The 19,386-nt window shown below is 39.9% G+C and overlaps 2 protein-coding genes across 2 annotated transcripts; both read right to left on the reverse strand.

Annotated features, from left to right (window-relative positions):
* Window positions 1-1,799: 1,799 nt before the first annotated feature.
* Window positions 1,800-5,261, reverse strand: LOC148912797 (uncharacterized). The gene is made up of 2 exons (XM_089026547.1): window positions 5,017-5,261; window positions 1,800-4,564 (listed from the first exon to the last, which is right to left on the reverse strand). Exon 2 carries the CDS (start codon window positions 4,508-4,510, stop codon window positions 3,008-3,010), a length of 1,503 nt encoding a protein of 500 aa, XP_088882673.1. The 5' UTR covers window positions 4,511-4,564; window positions 5,017-5,261; the 3' UTR covers window positions 1,800-3,007.
* Window positions 5,262-7,128: 1,867 nt separating this feature from the next.
* On the reverse strand, window positions 7,129-18,377 carry LOC116307445 (tetraspanin-9). The gene is made up of 8 exons (XM_089026548.1): window positions 18,263-18,377; window positions 13,796-13,884; window positions 13,278-13,466; window positions 12,764-12,838; window positions 11,420-11,509; window positions 9,305-9,439; window positions 8,864-8,947; window positions 7,129-7,962 (listed from the first exon to the last, which is right to left on the reverse strand). The coding sequence occupies exons 2-8, from the start codon at window positions 13,856-13,858 to the stop codon at window positions 7,900-7,902; spliced, it is 699 nt and encodes a 232-aa protein (XP_088882674.1). The 5' UTR covers window positions 13,859-13,884; window positions 18,263-18,377; the 3' UTR covers window positions 7,129-7,899.
* Between the last annotated feature and the right edge of the window lie 1,009 nt (window positions 18,378-19,386).

Below are 19,386 nucleotides of genomic sequence, written 5' to 3' on the forward strand. Positions count from 1 at the left end.
ACCCCGTGGCTGGTAATAGCCTCAAAGTCCAATGGTATTACGTATTTAGTACCATAGGCTGTCTTGATGGCCTTTGCATCTGCCACGTCAGTTGCGTCGCCAGAATCGGTAGGTTGTGTCTTGGTGGGAGTCCTAACCTTACGTAATATTGCGCTACCGATACCCTGCTCTATTTTTTGTGCCCTTTCGAATGCAGTCAGCCACAGATCTTTGTAGGTGGTGTACAGGTCATAGTTGTTTAAGTCTAAGAGGGATTCCCCGGCGAACTTTACGCGCATCTTAGAAACAATGTTGCGACCAAGGTTGTTAACGATAATCCTTTCATCTGTGGGGCTTGACTGCACCGCTAGGTCGAACCTTAAAGCCAGGGTACCAGGAACCAATACTAGGTTATCCGTTAGGCGGGGCACGCCTACATACAGCGTCTCACCTGGCTTAGCGCTAGAAGGCGTGAATGTAACCCGGTGAAAGGTGCGTTCTGCTTTCAGTCCGCCAACCTGCTTAGGTAATACGTTGGGGTTTAACTTTGAGCTTATCATATATAATGGAAGTAGAAGGTGATTTTGATCCCCTTACCGAAGAAGGTCAAGTAGACATTAACGATGACCAATATGATTACCTAACCGCCGACAGCGAAAGAGACGGTCTAACCACCGGCGAAAGGGTCAAAAGGAATTACGGCGTTAGCAGAGCAAGTAGCGTTATGAGGACCCTCAGGGGCATGTTTAAGACCAAAAATCCAGGCAAACCCATTCCACAGCGCTTTGAAATGACAAATCTGGGGCCTGTCCCCGAAGCCCCCAGCGCTGCATGGCTTAGTAAGGTTCAGGAACAAATGGATGAATCCATGGAAGAAACCCCGGACGACTTTGATAGGATCAAGGAAGAATTCCCAAACTGGGAACCAAACAAAGTCCAAGTAATGTTCGACGCGGATAACGAATGGGGTAGGGAAGTCATAGTAGCAAGGTTAAATAGGTCTAATGCTCGTCCGTATGTCATTAGGGACATAAATGGTAAATACTACGCAGATAAAAATATTCCTTCAACCCTTAGAAAGGCATTAGGAGAGCCCAACTTACCCGAAAGAATGAGGGAAAATAGTGAGAATATTGACGAAGCCGTCGAAAGAGTTAAGGTCATAATGCAGTGGCAACGAAAAGGTCCTGAGGCGATAAGGGAAGTAGAAGAGCTAAAGCAAGCGATGGAAGAAAGGGAAGCAGATTACATGCGGCAAAACCGAATGCTTCTCGATGCTCAAAGGAGAGAACTTGACGACAAGAATCAACGCATATTAGAACTTAGAGAACAAAGAGACATTTCTCTTCGCGAAAAAGACAGCGCCAAAAGGGCATTCAATCTCACCCTGCAAGACCTAGACATAAGCAAGGAAGAAGCCAAGGACTTACGTACCACCATAGAGGATTCTTTGGTGGAGCGGCGGCAGTTAGTTGCTGAAATCAACATTAAAGAAGAGCAAATCCGACAAAGAGATCAGGCTATCGAAGACGTGGAGGGGCAAATAGAGCGGCAGCAGGAAATAATCAATGACCAAACTCGTCCCGAAGAGGAAAGGGAAGCAGCTCAAAAGGAAGTAGAAACCCTTCAGGAAAGAGTCGCGGAATTACAAGCGCAAAAGGACAACCTGGAAAGAGAATTGGGACTTACCACCAAGGAAAAGGTAAAAAGAGCTCTGGTGAAGTATGGTATTCCGCTGGCATTTGCGGTCGCTATTAGCACCGTAGTAGGAGTTATCCTATCCGCGCTTAAGGCTACAGGCGCGGGCGTAAAGAAATTAGGCAATGGACTAACGGACTTAGGAAAAAAGATGGCAGCCGGTCTTCCTGGGCTGCTGGGTTCGGTTGTTTCCTTGGCACTTAGGGCCGGCGGCGAACTGTTGAAGTTCGTGGGCAACAACATTTGGATCTTGGTTGTCGCTATTGGAGTGGTACTCCTGAAGAAGATGAGGGGTTGATCTTATCCTTGTGTATTACTGGTGGCTTATCGTCGTCAGGCATCCGAGGCGTCCTCGACTGGGGATAAGTAAAGACAGTATTCGCGCCGCCTTGATAATGTGGAACTAGCGGCAGCACGCTCATGGTGCTAATGGGCTTATGATTCCAGACCGCATTGGTGTTATAGGAGCCCTGGCCATTTATTCGTACGTGGCTGTTGGCGCCACTTGACTTGCTGGAACGAACTTGAAGCTTTGCATATTGGCAATTGGCTATCATATGAAAAGTTACTGGCGTCAAATCTTCTCCGCCCGGCGGAGGATCCATCGAAAAATGAACCGGATGCCTCTTATTATTTCTCGTTCTATGAGGCAGCAATGGTCGGTCGTTCTCATCAACAATCCTAAACCCGACATTACACGTATACCACCCCGCAATGCTAATGGTGCACATGATTAATCCTAGGCCTCCAACCTCCACCCATAATCCGGTGCCGTGCCAATTATCATCATTTACGTCATCCTTCTCCTCCAAATAATGAAGAAACCAATCCTCCTTTGCGTGTGGGTTGGACATTAACGTGGTCATCGTATACAGTAAGTCTCACAAACTTAATACCGTAAGCGTGCTAATGGTCATATGGTTATAAGGCTGATTTCTCTGATCCTCTATGCTATTCACGCAAACGCGCCCAGTATCGTCTACACGCATTTGCAGCTTTACCTTCCCATGGCAATCAGCAACCATGTGTAAAGTCCAAGTCGTAAGATTCTCAGCACTGCCGGGGTACGGCTCTACGGAGAAATGCACAGGCTCCCTGTTGTTCGTCTTCACGCGCATAGGCTGCAGTACGCCATTCTCATCCAGGAACCTAAAGCCGACGTTGGCATGGCTCTCTGTGCCAATGCAAATAGTACAAAGGATTAACTTCTTTCCCGAGTAGTTCAAATTCACGGACATGCCCTCAACGTCGACCCAAGATGCCTGGGTGTATTTTTTCTCGCCTGTGTAAGTCGTATAAACACAATCTACTCCAGCTACGTAGGGGTTGTTCATCGCCATATATAATAACTCAGACCAACGCCTGCGGCGGCTAAGCCGGCTTTTAGCAGGTTATGGTCATATTCCTCAGGTATCGTAGGCAGGACCTTCTTTGATGGTTTCTTAACTACGGGTAGCTTCGTTTCATGCGACTTTTTTGACTTCTCTACGAAGTGAGGAATGCTCTTAAGAGTGTCAGAGTTCACGTCGTTCACCCCAAACTTCATATCCTTAGTAGCTCGTTGAAGTTTGTTGTTGTATCCTACTACAGAACCAGTATTTATAGATAAATTACTAGGCATTAACCAACAACCCGGGGCTACTGCATAGTCCAACCTCGCCTTAGAATTTTGTATAGCTAGTTGGTAACGCTGTACGCCCTTGCTAATGTCGCCCTCCAAAATCGAACTTTCGAATAAGATCAAAGCTTCGGCTCGCGTTTCTTCTGCGGCGCCCGTATTTCCGATTATACTCGATCGGGTGTTTACCTGAGCTCCAAGGATAGAATACACGTAAGCTTCTATGCTGCGGTTCAAACGGGCAAGGCCGGCTTTGGTTAGTCCTTTACCTTCTGGGGGTATGAAATTAAAGTATTGCTTCGTTTGCTCGTCGTTGGTAATCTTAATAATCAGTGGATTGGCCCCTGCATACTTACCGCCCTCATCTTTGAACAGAGGTCCGTCTCTGACTTCCTTAGTGGTTTTGGTATTTGGTTCAAAGAAGGTGCTACTGTCGTGAGTTTCTTTGTGATATCCCGTGTCCCATCGCAACTGCAGCGCATGAACTTCCTTATCACTTAGCACATGCCCACCAATCCCCCAATAAACCCAAATATGCCCCAGACCATTGTTAGCGCCGGCAGTGCATCGGAAATCCTTCCCTACAACGTCAAACTCCTTACAAAGTCTGTCATAAGCCGGCACGCTGTATTTATTATCTCTTGGATAAAACGTGGCATCTCCCGGTAATGCAGTAACGCCCATCTCATGCAGTATTCTTCTAACCGTGAAGTGAAAATGAAACATAAATATTGAATTCTTCATCAAGCTTGCGCTTACACCACAGCCGCTAGTGGCACACCAAACTGCAAAGTTTAGTTGCTGCGGCCAATAACGCATGTTAGGACCGCTTAACCATTCATGAGATTCCTTAGCGGTGGTATGAACAATGGGCACGTTTTTGAAGATATCTCGCACCTTTAACGGAAAGGAATGCTTGTTAGAGATCCGCATGTTCAGCGTTAGGTCCAAGCTTGGGTGTTTATCAAATGAAACTGCGGGTATCGGATAAGTACTGGTACCCAGCAATAATTCTTTTGACCAACCTTGCACGGGCTTATGTTCAACATATGTTGGCTTAGGCTTATGTTCAACATAACCAGAATTCTTCAGTTGATCGTCTATCTGATTAACCAGCGTAGGTTTCAAATCCTCATTACTGTACATTCTGGAGCCGTTATAGTAAATACCATCGGGTCTTCTTTCGAACTTACTAGCATCCGCATGTGGAAACATCTTCCTGAAGGCCCTCCAGTTCCAGTAATCCCGGTTGTCGTGATGTGGCTGCTCCTGTATATCATTCCCAAAAGCGTCGTACATTAGTATATATAATGGATGTCATACCATCAGCACCTCCACTCTATCCTGATTTACCTACAAAACCCAATGAATTGAATGCCGAGAACTTCCGCTTGAATAAGGCAAATCTAATCCTCGCTTACTTGGAAGGGCAGACAAAACACTATGAGGAGGTCAGGAAGAAATACGTCAGAGCCCGGAGTACGCTACATAAAATTGCGATAACTTCAGGATCCATATCTGTTGTGTTAACGGGCTCCGGCGTTGCTACTTCGCTTACTGGGCCGGGAATAATCGTTGGAGTTCCTTTGGCCGGCGTTGGGGCAGCTTGTGGTATCATTTCGGCTGTTGCTACGGGCATTATGAAACAGTTGTCAAGCAAAATATCAAAACACGACACGACAATAGCTCTGTCAAGGGCTAAAGTAAATACGATCACTGACCTTGTCTCAAAGGCTTTGCGTGACAGAAAGATAGACGACGTAGAATTCTCGCTTATCTTAGCTGAAGAGGAAAAGTACGAGAAATTAAAGACGGACATAAGGAATAAAAAAACAGTCGTAAGAGATCTTTCCGAGGAATCTCGCAAAAAGATCTACCAGGAGGCAAAAGAAGAGCTTCAAAGAAAGCTTGCTCAGTAAACATCTGCTTTGAAAAAAGCAAGACAGGATTCTATTTACATATTGAACGCCGGCTGTCTGGGCCATATGCGTAATCAAATGTCTGAAGCTATCATTGACGTCGGCACATTCCTGAGCGCCTTAACAACCAGCGATTTTAAAAGTGAATATCGAGTCTACTTTCAAACTTGCTGGTTGTTAAGGCGAAGGGGCATGATCGGAATGTTGTCTATTGTTTTACACGTGAACAACTCATTGTTCTTCCTAGGCACGCCACTTCCGCCACGTGAAAGTAAAACCCCGCCTCGCAGCTGTCATATTATTACGTCAGTCGCCTTGGAATCCATCCTAACAGGGGGTGGTTGGGGTCTATCTTGTAAAATATTTCGTAAATTACGTCAGGGTAATAAGGAATATCCTTATCCAGCCGACAAAACATCCACTCGGCTTTTGTCATATCAGAAACCTCGGGAATAGACTTACCGGTAATTTCAGACAAAAGATAGGGAATAGCTTTGTAATATTTCCCTAGTTTTAATTTTTTCAATGTCTTCCGTAGACTTTGTGGGGTTGGCTCTTCTAAATGGTCTATGATTTTCTTCTTTACTTCGTTGTCTAAATATACCGGTCGATAACCTTGGATATGACTCATCCAGTCCCTAAAGTATTTTATTCTTTTGTATGGCGTCTTCTTACGACCTCCGTTGGAATAATATTGTTCCCTGGTAGCACAAGGTACGGCATTACGAATATTCTTACCACACTCGTAACACTGTGCTGACGTGTCGTCTTCTATTTGCATTTTCTTACCACAACAAATATACTTATTTGGTTTAGTAGGTACAAACTTGGGTTTCAAGCACTTTACACAGAAATCATAAACAAACTCTTTACAATCTTCGCACTCCATATATAGACTAACATATTTGCGCTGTTGCCCCCAACCACACTTGGAGTGGGTTGTTTCCGTAGGTGGATTTTTGACACGGGTCTTGCCCGTGTTGAGATTGCGCTGGAACCCCCATTCCCTATACTACTAGAAGAGACTGGTTAGAATAGACCCTTTTCAAGTTCCAAATTACCGCTGTGTTTTCTTGATTACAGACTCATTTACTCAGGATTAGCCTCGATTTTGTGCAGAATATTCACGTGTTCCAATCAAGGTCCGTCAAGTTTCAAAGTGCTCGTATTGTTGAAGTTTTGCATTCTTTACTTTACCGTTGGTATTTGTGAGTAATATAGACAATGATTCGAGGCTAACCCTGTGCAAATGAGTCTGTAATCAAGAAACACAGCGGTAATTTGGAACTGGAAAAGGGTCTATTGTACGTCGTCTTTGTATTTTGTGCGCGAGCGCTATTTTCCTTTTATTTCCGAGACACAGTAAGGAAAATAGGTCCAATTCTCTACTAAGCACGTATATATGTAGACTTGTAGGCATGTATATGGTCTATAAAATGATAACAATAAAGAGCGGTGGGTTTTCTTACGCATTTAATTGTATTTAAAGACATATTATCAAAAAAGACGCATTGAATTTATAAAGTTGACAAAAAAAAAAAAACAGATCTTTTAGGCCTGTAAAAAAACTTGTACCGTGACGTCAGGGTGTAACCGCATTTGGAATGGCTGATGAGCTGAATCGCGCGCTGGGATTGGTTCAACGGACCACATTATTTTAACTAGCACCGTGACCGTGACGGCAAGGGATACCAGCATTTGGATTGGCTGAGCTGAATCGCGCGCTGGGATTGGTTCAATGGACCACATTATTGTAGGTAGCACCGTGCCCGTGATAGAATGGTGTATGAGTATTTTGATTGGATGAAAAGTTGAATTGCGCACTGGTATTTTTCCTGAATATATCATACAAAGGTAGCCCAGCAGATCTCTTTACCTTGGGCGTATCATTTTCCCATATCAGACCATGTCAAATTTTTGAGAATACTTTATTCATGTGCCCTCTCCTTAAACAAAGAAGTGATACTATAGAGAATAACACATGGTCTGAGCACGTTGGAAGACATTATTACAGCCAAGCGGAGGTGGCCCATGTGCTGGGATCCAATCCCTCTCCAATTTTTCTGGATCCAGATTTTTCAGTCTTTCCATAGACAATTTGGCATGCTGACAATAGAACTCTTTACCGATACGGCGGTCATCTTGAATTCTATTTTTTTAATTAAGATATTATGGGATGTTGAGGGGGCAGCTATGGAAAAATATATAGACTGCACATCTTTCAGGGGGTCTTTTAATTTTTGCTGTTTAACTTTACGCTTTTCAATGAGAAGCACATCTAAAAAGCAATTGAATTTGCTGGTAGTTGGAACAATAAGCGAAACACCAAGATTTCAAATTATTTGAAAACGTAGTCTCGCACTCTATGCTTTTTTAACTAATTTTTAACGTGTTTGTCCCCTCGGCATCCCATAATTCAAGATGGCCGCCGTATCAGTAAGAAAGTCTATTATTCATCACACTAATACGAAGTATTTCCCTTTAGTCGACTAGATAGCTGTTATTGTGAAATTTTTATCTAAACTAATCATTTTGTCTTCATTAAAATTAGCCGCTACATCACAGGCGTTCCTGGTTGGTTCTGGTAAGGGACTGAAAACACTGCGCCCCAGTTTCCCGTCGCTGACCCGAATGAACCAGAAACGCCTGGAATGTAGCTAGAGTATACATTTGATGATGAAAAAACTAAGCGTAGTGTCCACGACCAATCCTGGAGATCAGAATTAGAGCGAACACCATTCCCAGTATCTGAAAGAAATTGCATGAATGTAATTAAGATCTTGTTCTTGTATACCTTGTTCATGTTTATGCTCAATAGCGAAAAATCATTGTCGGATTAGAAAAATAAACCATTCACCCTTCGTACAATCAGACCCTTATGTATTCATTTGAAAAATAGCTATTTCAAAGAATGTTGGTGAAGGTTTTGTTGCATGTCACATGTTACGTATTGCATGTTGCATGCTGCGTGTTGCGTGTTGCATGCTGTGTGTTGCATGCTGCGTTTTGCGTGTTGCATGTTGCATATTGCATATTGCGTGCTGCATGTTTTATGTCACATGTTGCTTGTTGCATGTTTCATGTTGCATATTGCATGATGCATGTTGCATATTGCATGTTGCATGTTGCATATTGCATGTTGCGTGTTACATGTTGCATGATGCATGATGCATGTTGCATGTTGCTTGTTGCATGATGCATGTTGCATGTTTCATGTTGCGTGTTGCATGTTGCTTACTGCGCTGGAAATGTATTATATTAATATGTAGATAATGTCAAAACAAAAGAAAATATACCCAGAAAAACGTGCCAGGTAATGAGAGTTTATAATGTACAAAAACGATGGAACTTTCTCTCGTGGCAGCTATGTTGACTGGAACAACATATCTTTTCCGCGTAGTCTGGCATTCAAGCGTTTCAGTATGAGTTTTAACAAAGGTTTTTATTCTCATGGGAATAAACATGGAGCTGTGTAATCAAAGTCCATGAGAAACGATGACCGGATGTTTGGGAGTGAAACATTCTCGTACCCAAATCCTTCTCAGCTTTCTAACGAAAAATTGACTTTTTGGTGAATGGAGTCTGGGTACGAGAATGGGAGAGAAACAATTTGGTGCTCAAGGTCCCTATATTTATTATTGTAACATACCTGTATGACAAGGAGAGTGATGGCCAAGGCAGAGATAACCAACAAGTTGTCATGCAGAAAAGTCTTCAGCTTGTCAGCACAGCCCTGAGAGAAATACTTATCACTTAGTAACAGAGTAAAGTCCATACCTGCTGCTGCTGCTAATAATAATAATTATCAATATATCGCTATTCAATAGACACTCGTTGGAATGTACGAAACACTGTGCATCATTGCAGTCTTATGCTGAAAGTAGGACGTGAAATGTCCTATTTTTACGTAATAAAGTGAACGATACGCCAAAAGCTTATCTTTGCTTATTTTCATTATATTTTTATTTACATATATATATATATTTACATATATATATATATATATATATATATATATATATATATATATATATATATATATATATATATATATATATATATATATATATATATATATTCATTTTCTTACCGCTTTGTAGTAGAGGTTGATAGAATACTTGCTGCACTGGTCTTTGCTAGCATCCTCACATTTGCAGGACTTTGGTGGAAGTTGAAATCCTTTGGTTAACCAGTCTTGAAAACCTGATGCTCCACAACACTTGAGCTGTTCAAATCAACAAATGCTTATTAGGTCTGAATAGATTATTCTCATACTCATTAATAATGCATGAGTAAACCAGCCAATCAATGGGCTATTTTTGGGTCACATGATGTTACTTGAAACCTGGTAAAGTGCTGTGAAAGGAATGCATTCAGTCTGGAGTAACTGGAACAAAATTAATTCAGTCCTAGTAACTGGAACAAAATTAATTCAGTCCTAGTAACTGGAACAAAATTAATTCAGTCCTAGGACTGAATTAATTTTGTTCCAGTTACTCCAAGTCGAATAATTAATGAGATGAGAAGTCATTTCAAAGCCTCCAATATCGGACTGGACGGGATTTCAAGTCCGCGCCTCGGACTGGAACTAATTGCTTTGACTTGAAATCCCGTCCAGTCCTCATTGTCGGCTTCCAAATTCAAGCGCGTTGACTTTGGACTTCAAACAGGTCATTTGCCTTTCCCTTACCGGGGCGTTTTTTCTTACTTTACTCTTGCCCGGGCTTGCCATTATCTGTAACTAGTAATCTCTCCATTTTTTTTTCCATTTTTTTTCTGGTTTCCTCCTTTCTTAAACACGAGTCTCTGGCTCGCGAGACTAAGCAATCACTACCTTCACGTTGGACGTAAAATAAATCTGTTTTTTTAGACCTTCGAATGGCGAACATTTGATTGTTGGGAAATCAATCCACGCCACTTCCGGTAATGTCTGTGTTTTGACTGGGGGGAGGTGGGGGAAGCAAAAAATGTGTAAGTTTGGAGAATCTCCAATAATGTGTATCTTTATTCTGGTTTCAGGCCATAGAAAATAGCAAGATCGATACTTTGTAAGGACTTATCGTATCCATTGACATATTTATTTGACAGTCGATAATTCCATATTAATTAGTAAGCAATACCACTGTGATCCTCGACTACACACTTTCATTCGTATTGCAGGACAGAACCCTGGCTATATTAAAGAACATATTTCAACAAATGCTGATATTCATAACAGAAACACTCACTTTAGTAAATATAACTTTAGGTGTCCTCTCTTCCATAGACAAACAGAAGGAGGAAGAACTTTCGTAGTTAGCGCTATTAAATCATGGAACAATCTTGACATCAAAATTATCTTATTTTATTCATTTATTGTTATAATATTCTTTTTTTTTTTTTGAGGGCCACTGGGTTATCAGTATGATTTAAAAAAAAAAATTACAACTGTCGTGTGTTACCCTCTTGAATTAAAGTTCATTTGTTCGTTAGCTTTCGTTCGTTCGTTCGTTCATTATTTTTAGCCTCGTCCAAGGGCAAACCATTCACAAAAGTCAACTGTAATGTAAAGGGCGTGCAGCTTGAACAATACCAATGTTTTGAAATCCCCACGGAAGCTTACTTATAAACGAGGCTAAGCCTGTACAAATGAGTCTACTGTCGAAATCAAATACAGCTGTATCATTGCCGAAAGAGAAAAAGTAATATTGCTATTCCTATATTATGTCATTTTCATTTTTTCCCCGATAGACCTCTTAAACTGGGACGTAATGTGTTCTCATTTTAGATCACATCAGTTTAGAACTTTTTCACTTCGACAAACACGGTGTGCATTGTGGTATATAGTGGGTACGAACAACACCATATAAAGCATGATGTATTCGCCCAAGCTAGACCACAATGCACCATGTTCGCTATCTCAGAAATCTTATTTTTTGTTTGAGTTGTATCCATATTCATGTGTCTTCTCAACCTTTAAACAAAGATATAATACTCTAGAGAATGACGTGACATTTCCTAAATTCATGAATTGCTGGGTTTCAAACAGTTGATCAAAGTATTTGCATCTCATTATTTGCTTTAGGCGGGCAAACACTGACCACCTTTTGCTGTCACGCAGTGTATGGCGTATGGGGAGATAAAGTAAAGTATAAGTATATTTTTCAGTAACATTCGGCCGCACGAGAGAGGAAATCATACTCCAGTAAAATTAAGTAATACTTACTTCCCTCTGCATGTCATCCAAGGCATCTTTGTCTTTGCCGGGATACTCTTTAATGGCCTTCAATATGTCCTTTTTGATGTTGTCTTCAATCTACACAAAATATTTCACAATTATCTTGAAATAATCAATAAAGAAGGCAATTTTTTTTAAAATGATTCTTTTAACAAGTTTAAAGTCGCTGAAGAGAAAGGTATTGCTTTTCAATTTATTACGTTTTTTAATTTTGCACGATTTTCAGCCAAACAAGCTGATTTTTAATTAAAATTAATGAAACGGGTCTTTAAGACAGGCGAAGATGTTATTCGTTCAGACTGCGTCAAAACTGCGCAACTCGAAACCAGCGGCAACATCGATAAGAATTTGCTCGTGGACTTATGACCAGGAGATGTCGTAATCGGGATTTCTACGGTATGGCCCGACGAGGACCCAATAGTATCCCAGAATACATCGCGAGTGAGATATAGTAACTTTTTTTATTTAAACATCTAAAATTAATATTTTCGAATTAACAGATCAAAAACAGTTTTCCGTGTTTGATACTCTGATCAACACACGCGGGATGTTGGGAGAACACGAGAGGAGCGTAGGAAACCACGACGCGTAGCGGAGTGGTTTCCAGCTTCTCGAGTGTTATCCCAACATCCCAAGTGTTTTGATCAGAGTATCAAACACAGAAAACTGTTTTTGATTTGTTTTATAAAATAACAAACGCGCGAAAAGATCGAAAAAAAGCAAAGTCTAAGTAAATTCTCCCTACGTGCAGTCTTATTCAAACTGACCAATGAGCGCGCGCGATAGATTAAAAATGACGATAGCGTGTTTTGATACTCTCATCAAACATGGTTTTCGACCAAACATAGCGCGCGTAGTATCCCAATTATTTTCGAAATTGAAATATCAATCATACTGAAGTAGAGTGTATTTTATACCTTTTAGCGATATATATTTTTCTAAATTCTTCAAGAGATTTAAAGATACTTTTGCAGTACTTTCAAGTTCAGTGCAGATCCTACAACTGGCTACTTTTATTTGCCAAATTAGTCTAACATATCTTCCTCAAATGCTAAAGCCACACCTTAGTATTAGTAATATTAGTGATAGAAGTATCGTTATTACCAAAAGATTCACATAAACCAGGGAAAGCCAAAGAAAAGAATAATAAGCGTGCAAAGGCACTTGGGATACTCCTCTGCAGTTGGCATTACACTTATGTCTTTGACTGTGTTTTGAGTGTTCTTGGAAATAGTTTAAATATGGATGTAAATAAATAAATAAATAAATAAATAAATAAATAGATATATAAATAAATAAATAGATAAATAAATAAATAAATAAATATCATACCTTATCTCTGCTCTTGTAACCCAAAACAGCAGCAGCAATCTCCAGGCCAAGCATGATCAACAGAAGCACGAAGAACTAATAAAGATTAAGTATTATCAATTATTATCATTATTAATTATCATCCTCACTAGTATTATCTTCATCATTTTTTTAACACTTATTGACCGGGACCGAGGGAAACAGTGTGTTTTGTATCCCTTACAACTTTTATTAGGTATCAATCAGGAAGATTACAGAACCAACATGTTACCCAAAGTGGAAAGTGCGAACGGGACTCTAGGTCCCATGCTGGACATTTCCTTTTGACTAACGATATAAATCAAGTAGAGTAATAAAGCACTTGGGGATTGGCAAAACACTCAAGAAGTGTCGAGAAACACTCTGCTACGCGTCGTGCTTCTCCAAACACTTCTCTCGTGTTCTGCCAATGCCCGCGTGCTTTATAACTGCACACGGCACGCGCGCGCGTTTTCTATTTCCTTCAAGTTAGGGTCAATTTGTTTTAAATACTTACGATACCAAGCAGGCACTTGCTTTCCTTCCAGGCGCCACAACAGCCGAAGAAAGAAACGACAGCAATGATAGAACCAACAGCAATTAATAGGCGAGAACCAGTAATATAATCGACGGAGGAAAATGATGCATAAGCACCGATTTTGATTTGTGCGTAGATACCAAACCCGAGAAGAACGATACCGAACACCTACAGCAAAAATCACAAAATGAGAGGAGGGGAGTGAATAGGATATGGGTGGATGGAGAGAGGGAGGGAGGGAGGGCCGGAGGGAGGGAGGGACGGAGGGAAAGAGGGACGGAGGGAGGGACGGAGAGAGGGAGGGAGGGAGGGACGGAGAGAGGGAGGGAGGGACGGAGGGAGGAGGAAGGGAGGGACGGAGGGAGGGACGGAGAGAGGGAGGGACGGAGGGAAAGAGGGACGGAGGGAGGGACGGAGAGAGGGAGGGAGGGAGGGACGGAGAGAGGGAGGGAGGGAGGGAGGGAGGGAGGGAGGGTTGGTCGGACGGACGGACTTACAAAGAAAAGGAAATTGAAGAAGAAAATCAGGTACTTGATGCACTTTGTGCCGCCTTCACCCATTGTGATGCAAAGAGTGTTTCTTCGTTCTGAAATACAAAGAGAAAGAATATTACTTCAAAAAAGACAACGAAGTGATAAGACAGCCGAGGGTCGAATAGATTATTGACTCGTAGACCATGAGGGAAAGCCGGAGACCGTTTTCTTAAATTTGCGTGCGCATCCAAATTTAAGGAACTTGACGGGCCACGATACCAGAACACGAGTATTATCATACATTGCTATGAATTTTTTTGTTTTGTGGCCCGTCAAGTTGGATGAGAAACCTTGCGAAAACGGTCTGTTGTTTTAGTATAAACCTACTAATAGTACATACATACATACATACATACATACTTTATTGAAGCTCCCTTTGACAGGGCTTTTCAGCCACAATATAATATAAATGAAGTATAAAACAATTTACAATCCATTAAAACTATATACTACGGTGGCCGAGAGCCGACATAAAAAAAGGCAAAATCAAAAATGTCAAAAGTTCAAAAGTCAAAGTGATTTTATAGGACCATATTACAAAGTGAGTTTGTCTTTTTGATCAATTTCCTCTTGTTATTTTGTCACAAGACATTTTCACATTTCGTCTCAAGCGACTTTGTCGTCCAGTATTTTGTCATGAAAGACTTTCGCTTTTGACATTTCTCCGTTTGGCCTCCGACATTTTGTTTTCAGGCGATTTGTCAAACGACCAAAAGTAAAACAGCGAAAAGTCAAACTCAGATTGAAAGCTCCCAGGCGTTCCTCTTAATAAACAACCCACGCTATATAGTTCGCATATACAAGCTTGACAGAACTTGAAAGATCATTCATCTGCCAAAACGCAAAGATGTACATTGATCAAGAAATTTGTAAACAAACATATTATGATAATTAATTTCCTACATGTTTTTGTAACTTTATTTCCAATATTATTTGTTTTAACTTGATAGTTGACAATGGGAGAGGACTCTCTGTGAAATCTATCATGCAAGTCGCTCATTTGACAGAACCATACCAGTCCATACACTTAACTTTGCGTTGCTGTTAAAATATTAATGTTCGATGTCTATAGAATATTGATAATCATCCTTAACGCCTTGAAGTCCAATGGAAAGTTTAGATTAATTTTAATTGAGAGTATTTTTAACTTACTTAAACTTACTTACTTTAACTTAACTTCTGAATATTAAAAAAGTAGATTGATCGCCGAAGCAATGTTCTTGTATGTTCAGTAGCGTATCGAGGGGGGGGGGGGGGGGGGGGGGGCACGTGCCCCCCCAAAATTTCGTTAACCTCGTATCAGGTGTTAAGTCTGTTTTAAAAACGAAAAGATCTGAGGATGTTTGTCATGAGTACTTTGATCAAACAGTTAAAAAGTGCGAAGAAAGTGGCATTACTGTCCCCAATGAGCAATCTAAGAGAAAACGAGTACTTTCGTCGCGTGTAGATAGCAGTACTGGCTTATCCTCGGCTAACCAGCATCACTTTAGCAGTGTAGAGATGAAATACAGAGCTGAGTTCTATTTCGATGTCCTAGATAATTTAGCTTCGGAACTAAATAATAGATTTAACAAGAACACGGAATGAGTGTTGAAACATGTTTGGGTCTTGTCTCCAAAATTGTTTAACACTAATGTTGTGATTGAAAGTGTGAAAAACAGCTTCAATAAATTGGTAGAGTTTTACAGTCGCGACATCGACAAACATGCGGCAAAGACTGAATACGATGTATTTTTGGCCACAGTTGCATCCGAAAGAAAACTACACGAGAATGACCATAGTTTTAAGGACTGCAAATCTATGATAGAGGTGGCTAAGCATATGTTTGACAAATGCTATAACCGTACATTACCAACAGCCTTCCGTTTATACAATATAATTATTACCATAGCAGTTACCTCATGCTCAGCAGAAAGATCATTTTCCAAATTGAAATTGATAAAGAACTGCTTGCGTTCAACGATGGGACAGAAAAGGCTATCTTCACTAGCAGTGATTTCATTGGAGAGAGATCTGTGTGATAATCTCGATCCACATGCAGTTATGAATCAGTTTGCTCCACATAGAAGAATGGAACTAGCATTTTAAACCGTTTGAGTTAAGATTTAAGAATGGTTAATAAAATAATATTTGTTTCTTAAATTTTTGTTTGAGCGTTTATTTGTTTTAATTGGGAAGGAGTAATTTTTTTATATTTTGGATCAGCGCCCTCCCAGCTCCTAGGTCCTAGCTACACCCCTGTGTATGTTAATCTGCGAAGGTACCAATCTACACAATAGATGTCGCTCGAGACAACTAACGAAAATTCGCTCCAATAAATAATCCGTAATTTACAGACTTGAATGAAGACAAATTAAATAGTATTTCTAAACCAATTTCCATAAAATATTCGCTTAGTTTACAGTGTAAATAAAGTGTTTAATATTAAAATTTCGGGCAACAAATCGACTGTAAGCGCCGTGACCCTTGAAGGTCAAGATAAGTAGTAACGCATAACGCAACGCTTTTTGTTAGCCAAAAAGATTTAAAAGAATGATTCCTGAAATAAAGCACTCGGCTGTACTTTTAAATTAAAAACAAAATCCAGAATTCGTTTTTCAGAAGACTTAGCAAATAGAAATCTGTTGCATTCGTCTTCAGTCATCTTCTTGTATTCAGACAATCATCAGAATCACAGAATCTAAACTCAACAAAATAACAAAAAACTAAACAAAGTAGGTGTTAAAAGGAAAATAAAAGGACGACTTATCATCTTACCAGCTAAATCGAGTATTTAAAATATGAAATTGAGCGAAATACTTCGAAACATTTGAATGTCAACAAGTATAAAAACACAGGAAGCCCAATCTCTAGAATGTCAACTAGTATCCACGAGTTCGCCATAGGGCGGTTTGATTACCTCAACCTTGGAATGGCCTACTACGCAGATGTTTTCAGGGTCGTCACGCAACATTGGAACGCTTCTGATTTGTCTATTCTCACGTGGCGAAGGTGCATGATGCGTGACGTACGAACTCAAGAACTTCGGCGTAAAATGCTAGCACACTTACATCCTCGGAAACCCACGGTTAAAATTCTGTCCCTCCTTTCTCGCTCCCAAGATCAATTTAAAATTTCATCTGCTGGCAAAACTGGATTTTGGGATTAATATTTTTTAGAGAATTGATTGTCTGAGGGCGATCTGCAAGTAATCAACTAGAATAATCATTTCAACCATGGGTAGACTAATATTTTTAATTAGATTTTTGCGAACACTTATCATGATAAGACCTCATGTCGCATAAGTGCTTGCAGCTTATTACTACTTTGAAAACGCAATTTTATTTCATAAATTATACATCCCCATCAAAGATTTTCTTATGTATATCCGAATAAATAAGAATAAATGTCCATTCCTGTTTTTCCAAATGACATGTCCTTGACAGACGACAGCCAGCTTGAGCATCTTAAAGTCGTTGAACATCAGACAGCTTCTATCTTTTGCAAACTCATTCCTTTTCCTCTAATGTGCAAATCATTCTCAGTTTGCTAACTGATAATTTTAAAACACGTTCAGTACCTTCAGGCTTTGTCAAAATATTTTCATATATCGCTAGAGTTATTGTAAGACGTGACTACGTGTTTAGAGAGCTGTCAAAACGAAGGTAAATAAATATACGCCTAAGTTGCTTATTAGGTTTCATTACCAATCGAGCGTGGACCCTCCTAGATCTGCTCGACGACTCAAACTTTTCTGTCTTTTTAAGCGAGCTCACAAGGTTGAAAATAAACTGAATTAAAGCCGAAACAAAACCCGTGTACGGTATGCACTACCCAGCGAATAAAAGCGCTATCTATAGTGAATAGTCATCTATAACTCTAATATACACCTACTTGCAAGAACGTTGTCATACGAAAATGGAACATTAGTGATTTAGTGGGATAGGAATTATATTAAAAAACAAAAGAAGATCACTGAAGCTGATTTTTTTCTTTTCTCTTTTAATGTATTCCTTTCTCATTAAATTACTAATGTTCTAATATCGTATGACAACGTTCTTGCAAGTAGGTGTATACAACAAAGGCCAGATGATTCAAGCTTCGTGCAACCGAATCACGCAATTTTCAAAATAAAGTTCATCCATTGAATTAGGATTTATCCAGATACTAAAAGATATCTTGCTTATATATTCGGGCTTCGTACAGTTCGTATTAAGAATACTATATTCGCATCAGTTTGATGTTTTGGCATTCGAAACACAACTCGAAAACGAAACACAGAAAACAGCAGTGAAATTACGAGTAGTATAAGTATAAATACGTAATACGCAAATCCTGTATTTTGTCTTTCGCTCTAATCCAAAACTCTAGTTCATTTAATACAACCTGAAGATTTTTTAAGTCATGGACATGATGAATGAAAAGATGGAAAAAAACCCAGCGAATACTTACCTTTGAACAGTACAGAGTAGATTTATAATCCAATCCTTATTCTTTCAGGTCCTCGTGGAAATGATATTGAAAGCTAATGGGGTTTGGCTGATAAAGGATCAATATTGTTACTGAGGGAGGGGTAAGAAAGTCAATTTTTGGCAGCAAGCTCGCGTGTTTTTTCGCAGGGACGTGACGGACCAAGTTTTTCTCCTGCATTTAATAATTTTACTTTACTTTTTGGAAACTTCACACAATCTACCACTTAGAGATTTTCAATTCACATTTTCAATGAATTTTGTACATTCCTTTTTCTGCCCCGTCATAGTTGATTACTAGGCTATGGGAAATTACGGAAAATTACCATTCGAATTGATTGACACATTTTTGTATGACAGGTCAGAGTTTAAAAGTAAGCGACTTGTTTTCATAGATGCCTGCAACGATATTAAATACTGGAAAGGAAGTGTAAAATGTGGATATTCAGGATCGAATTTAGAAGGTGTAAGGCGCCTTAATTGAGTGACTGCATAAATTTAGGCAGTCCTTAGTTTCAGCTTGTGTTTCCTCCCTCCGAAAAAGAAAAAAAAGAAAAAAAAAAAGAAAGAAAAGAAAAGAAAAGAAAAGAAAACGAAAGAAAAGGAAAAAAAAAAAAATCAACATGTGAGTCTGGCGTTGTGTACATAAAATAGTAAGTGTAGTGGTAGTGAGTGAGAGAGAAAGCAGGCCCACATCAGCGAAAGCTGCCAGAATAATCAGCCTGCTCTAACATGTAAATTTTTTATTATTATCGTATTTTATGCTTTTTACCTAGCCAAGGACGTAGGCAGTGTTCATTTGTGAAAGGAGTTTTTGAACAAAACAATACACCACACAAATAACTTTAAAATGGTAGCTACAATTGTTGAAATAATTTTAGCTTTGCACGAATCTGTGAAGAACTAAATATACTTTTGATCTGAGCCCAGAATTCAAATTCACAACGTTCGTCATGAATGCAAGCTTCAAAGCAAGATGAAAATCAATCTTCGAATAATAAACTGAATCTTTGAACCTTGAAAGGAACGCATGAGCTAGTTTGACTGTAAAGGCCAACGGTAAATTAAAGCCAAATGCACAACTTCATCAATACAAACACTTTGAAA

The sequence above is a fragment of the Actinia tenebrosa genome, unplaced genomic scaffold (assembly GCF_029948245.1).
Source record: "Actinia tenebrosa isolate PJP-AT-01 unplaced genomic scaffold, QUT_ActTen_1.0 PGA_scaffold10__47_contigs__length_13832649, whole genome shotgun sequence".
Taxonomy (NCBI): domain Eukaryota; kingdom Metazoa; phylum Cnidaria; class Anthozoa; order Actiniaria; family Actiniidae; genus Actinia; species Actinia tenebrosa.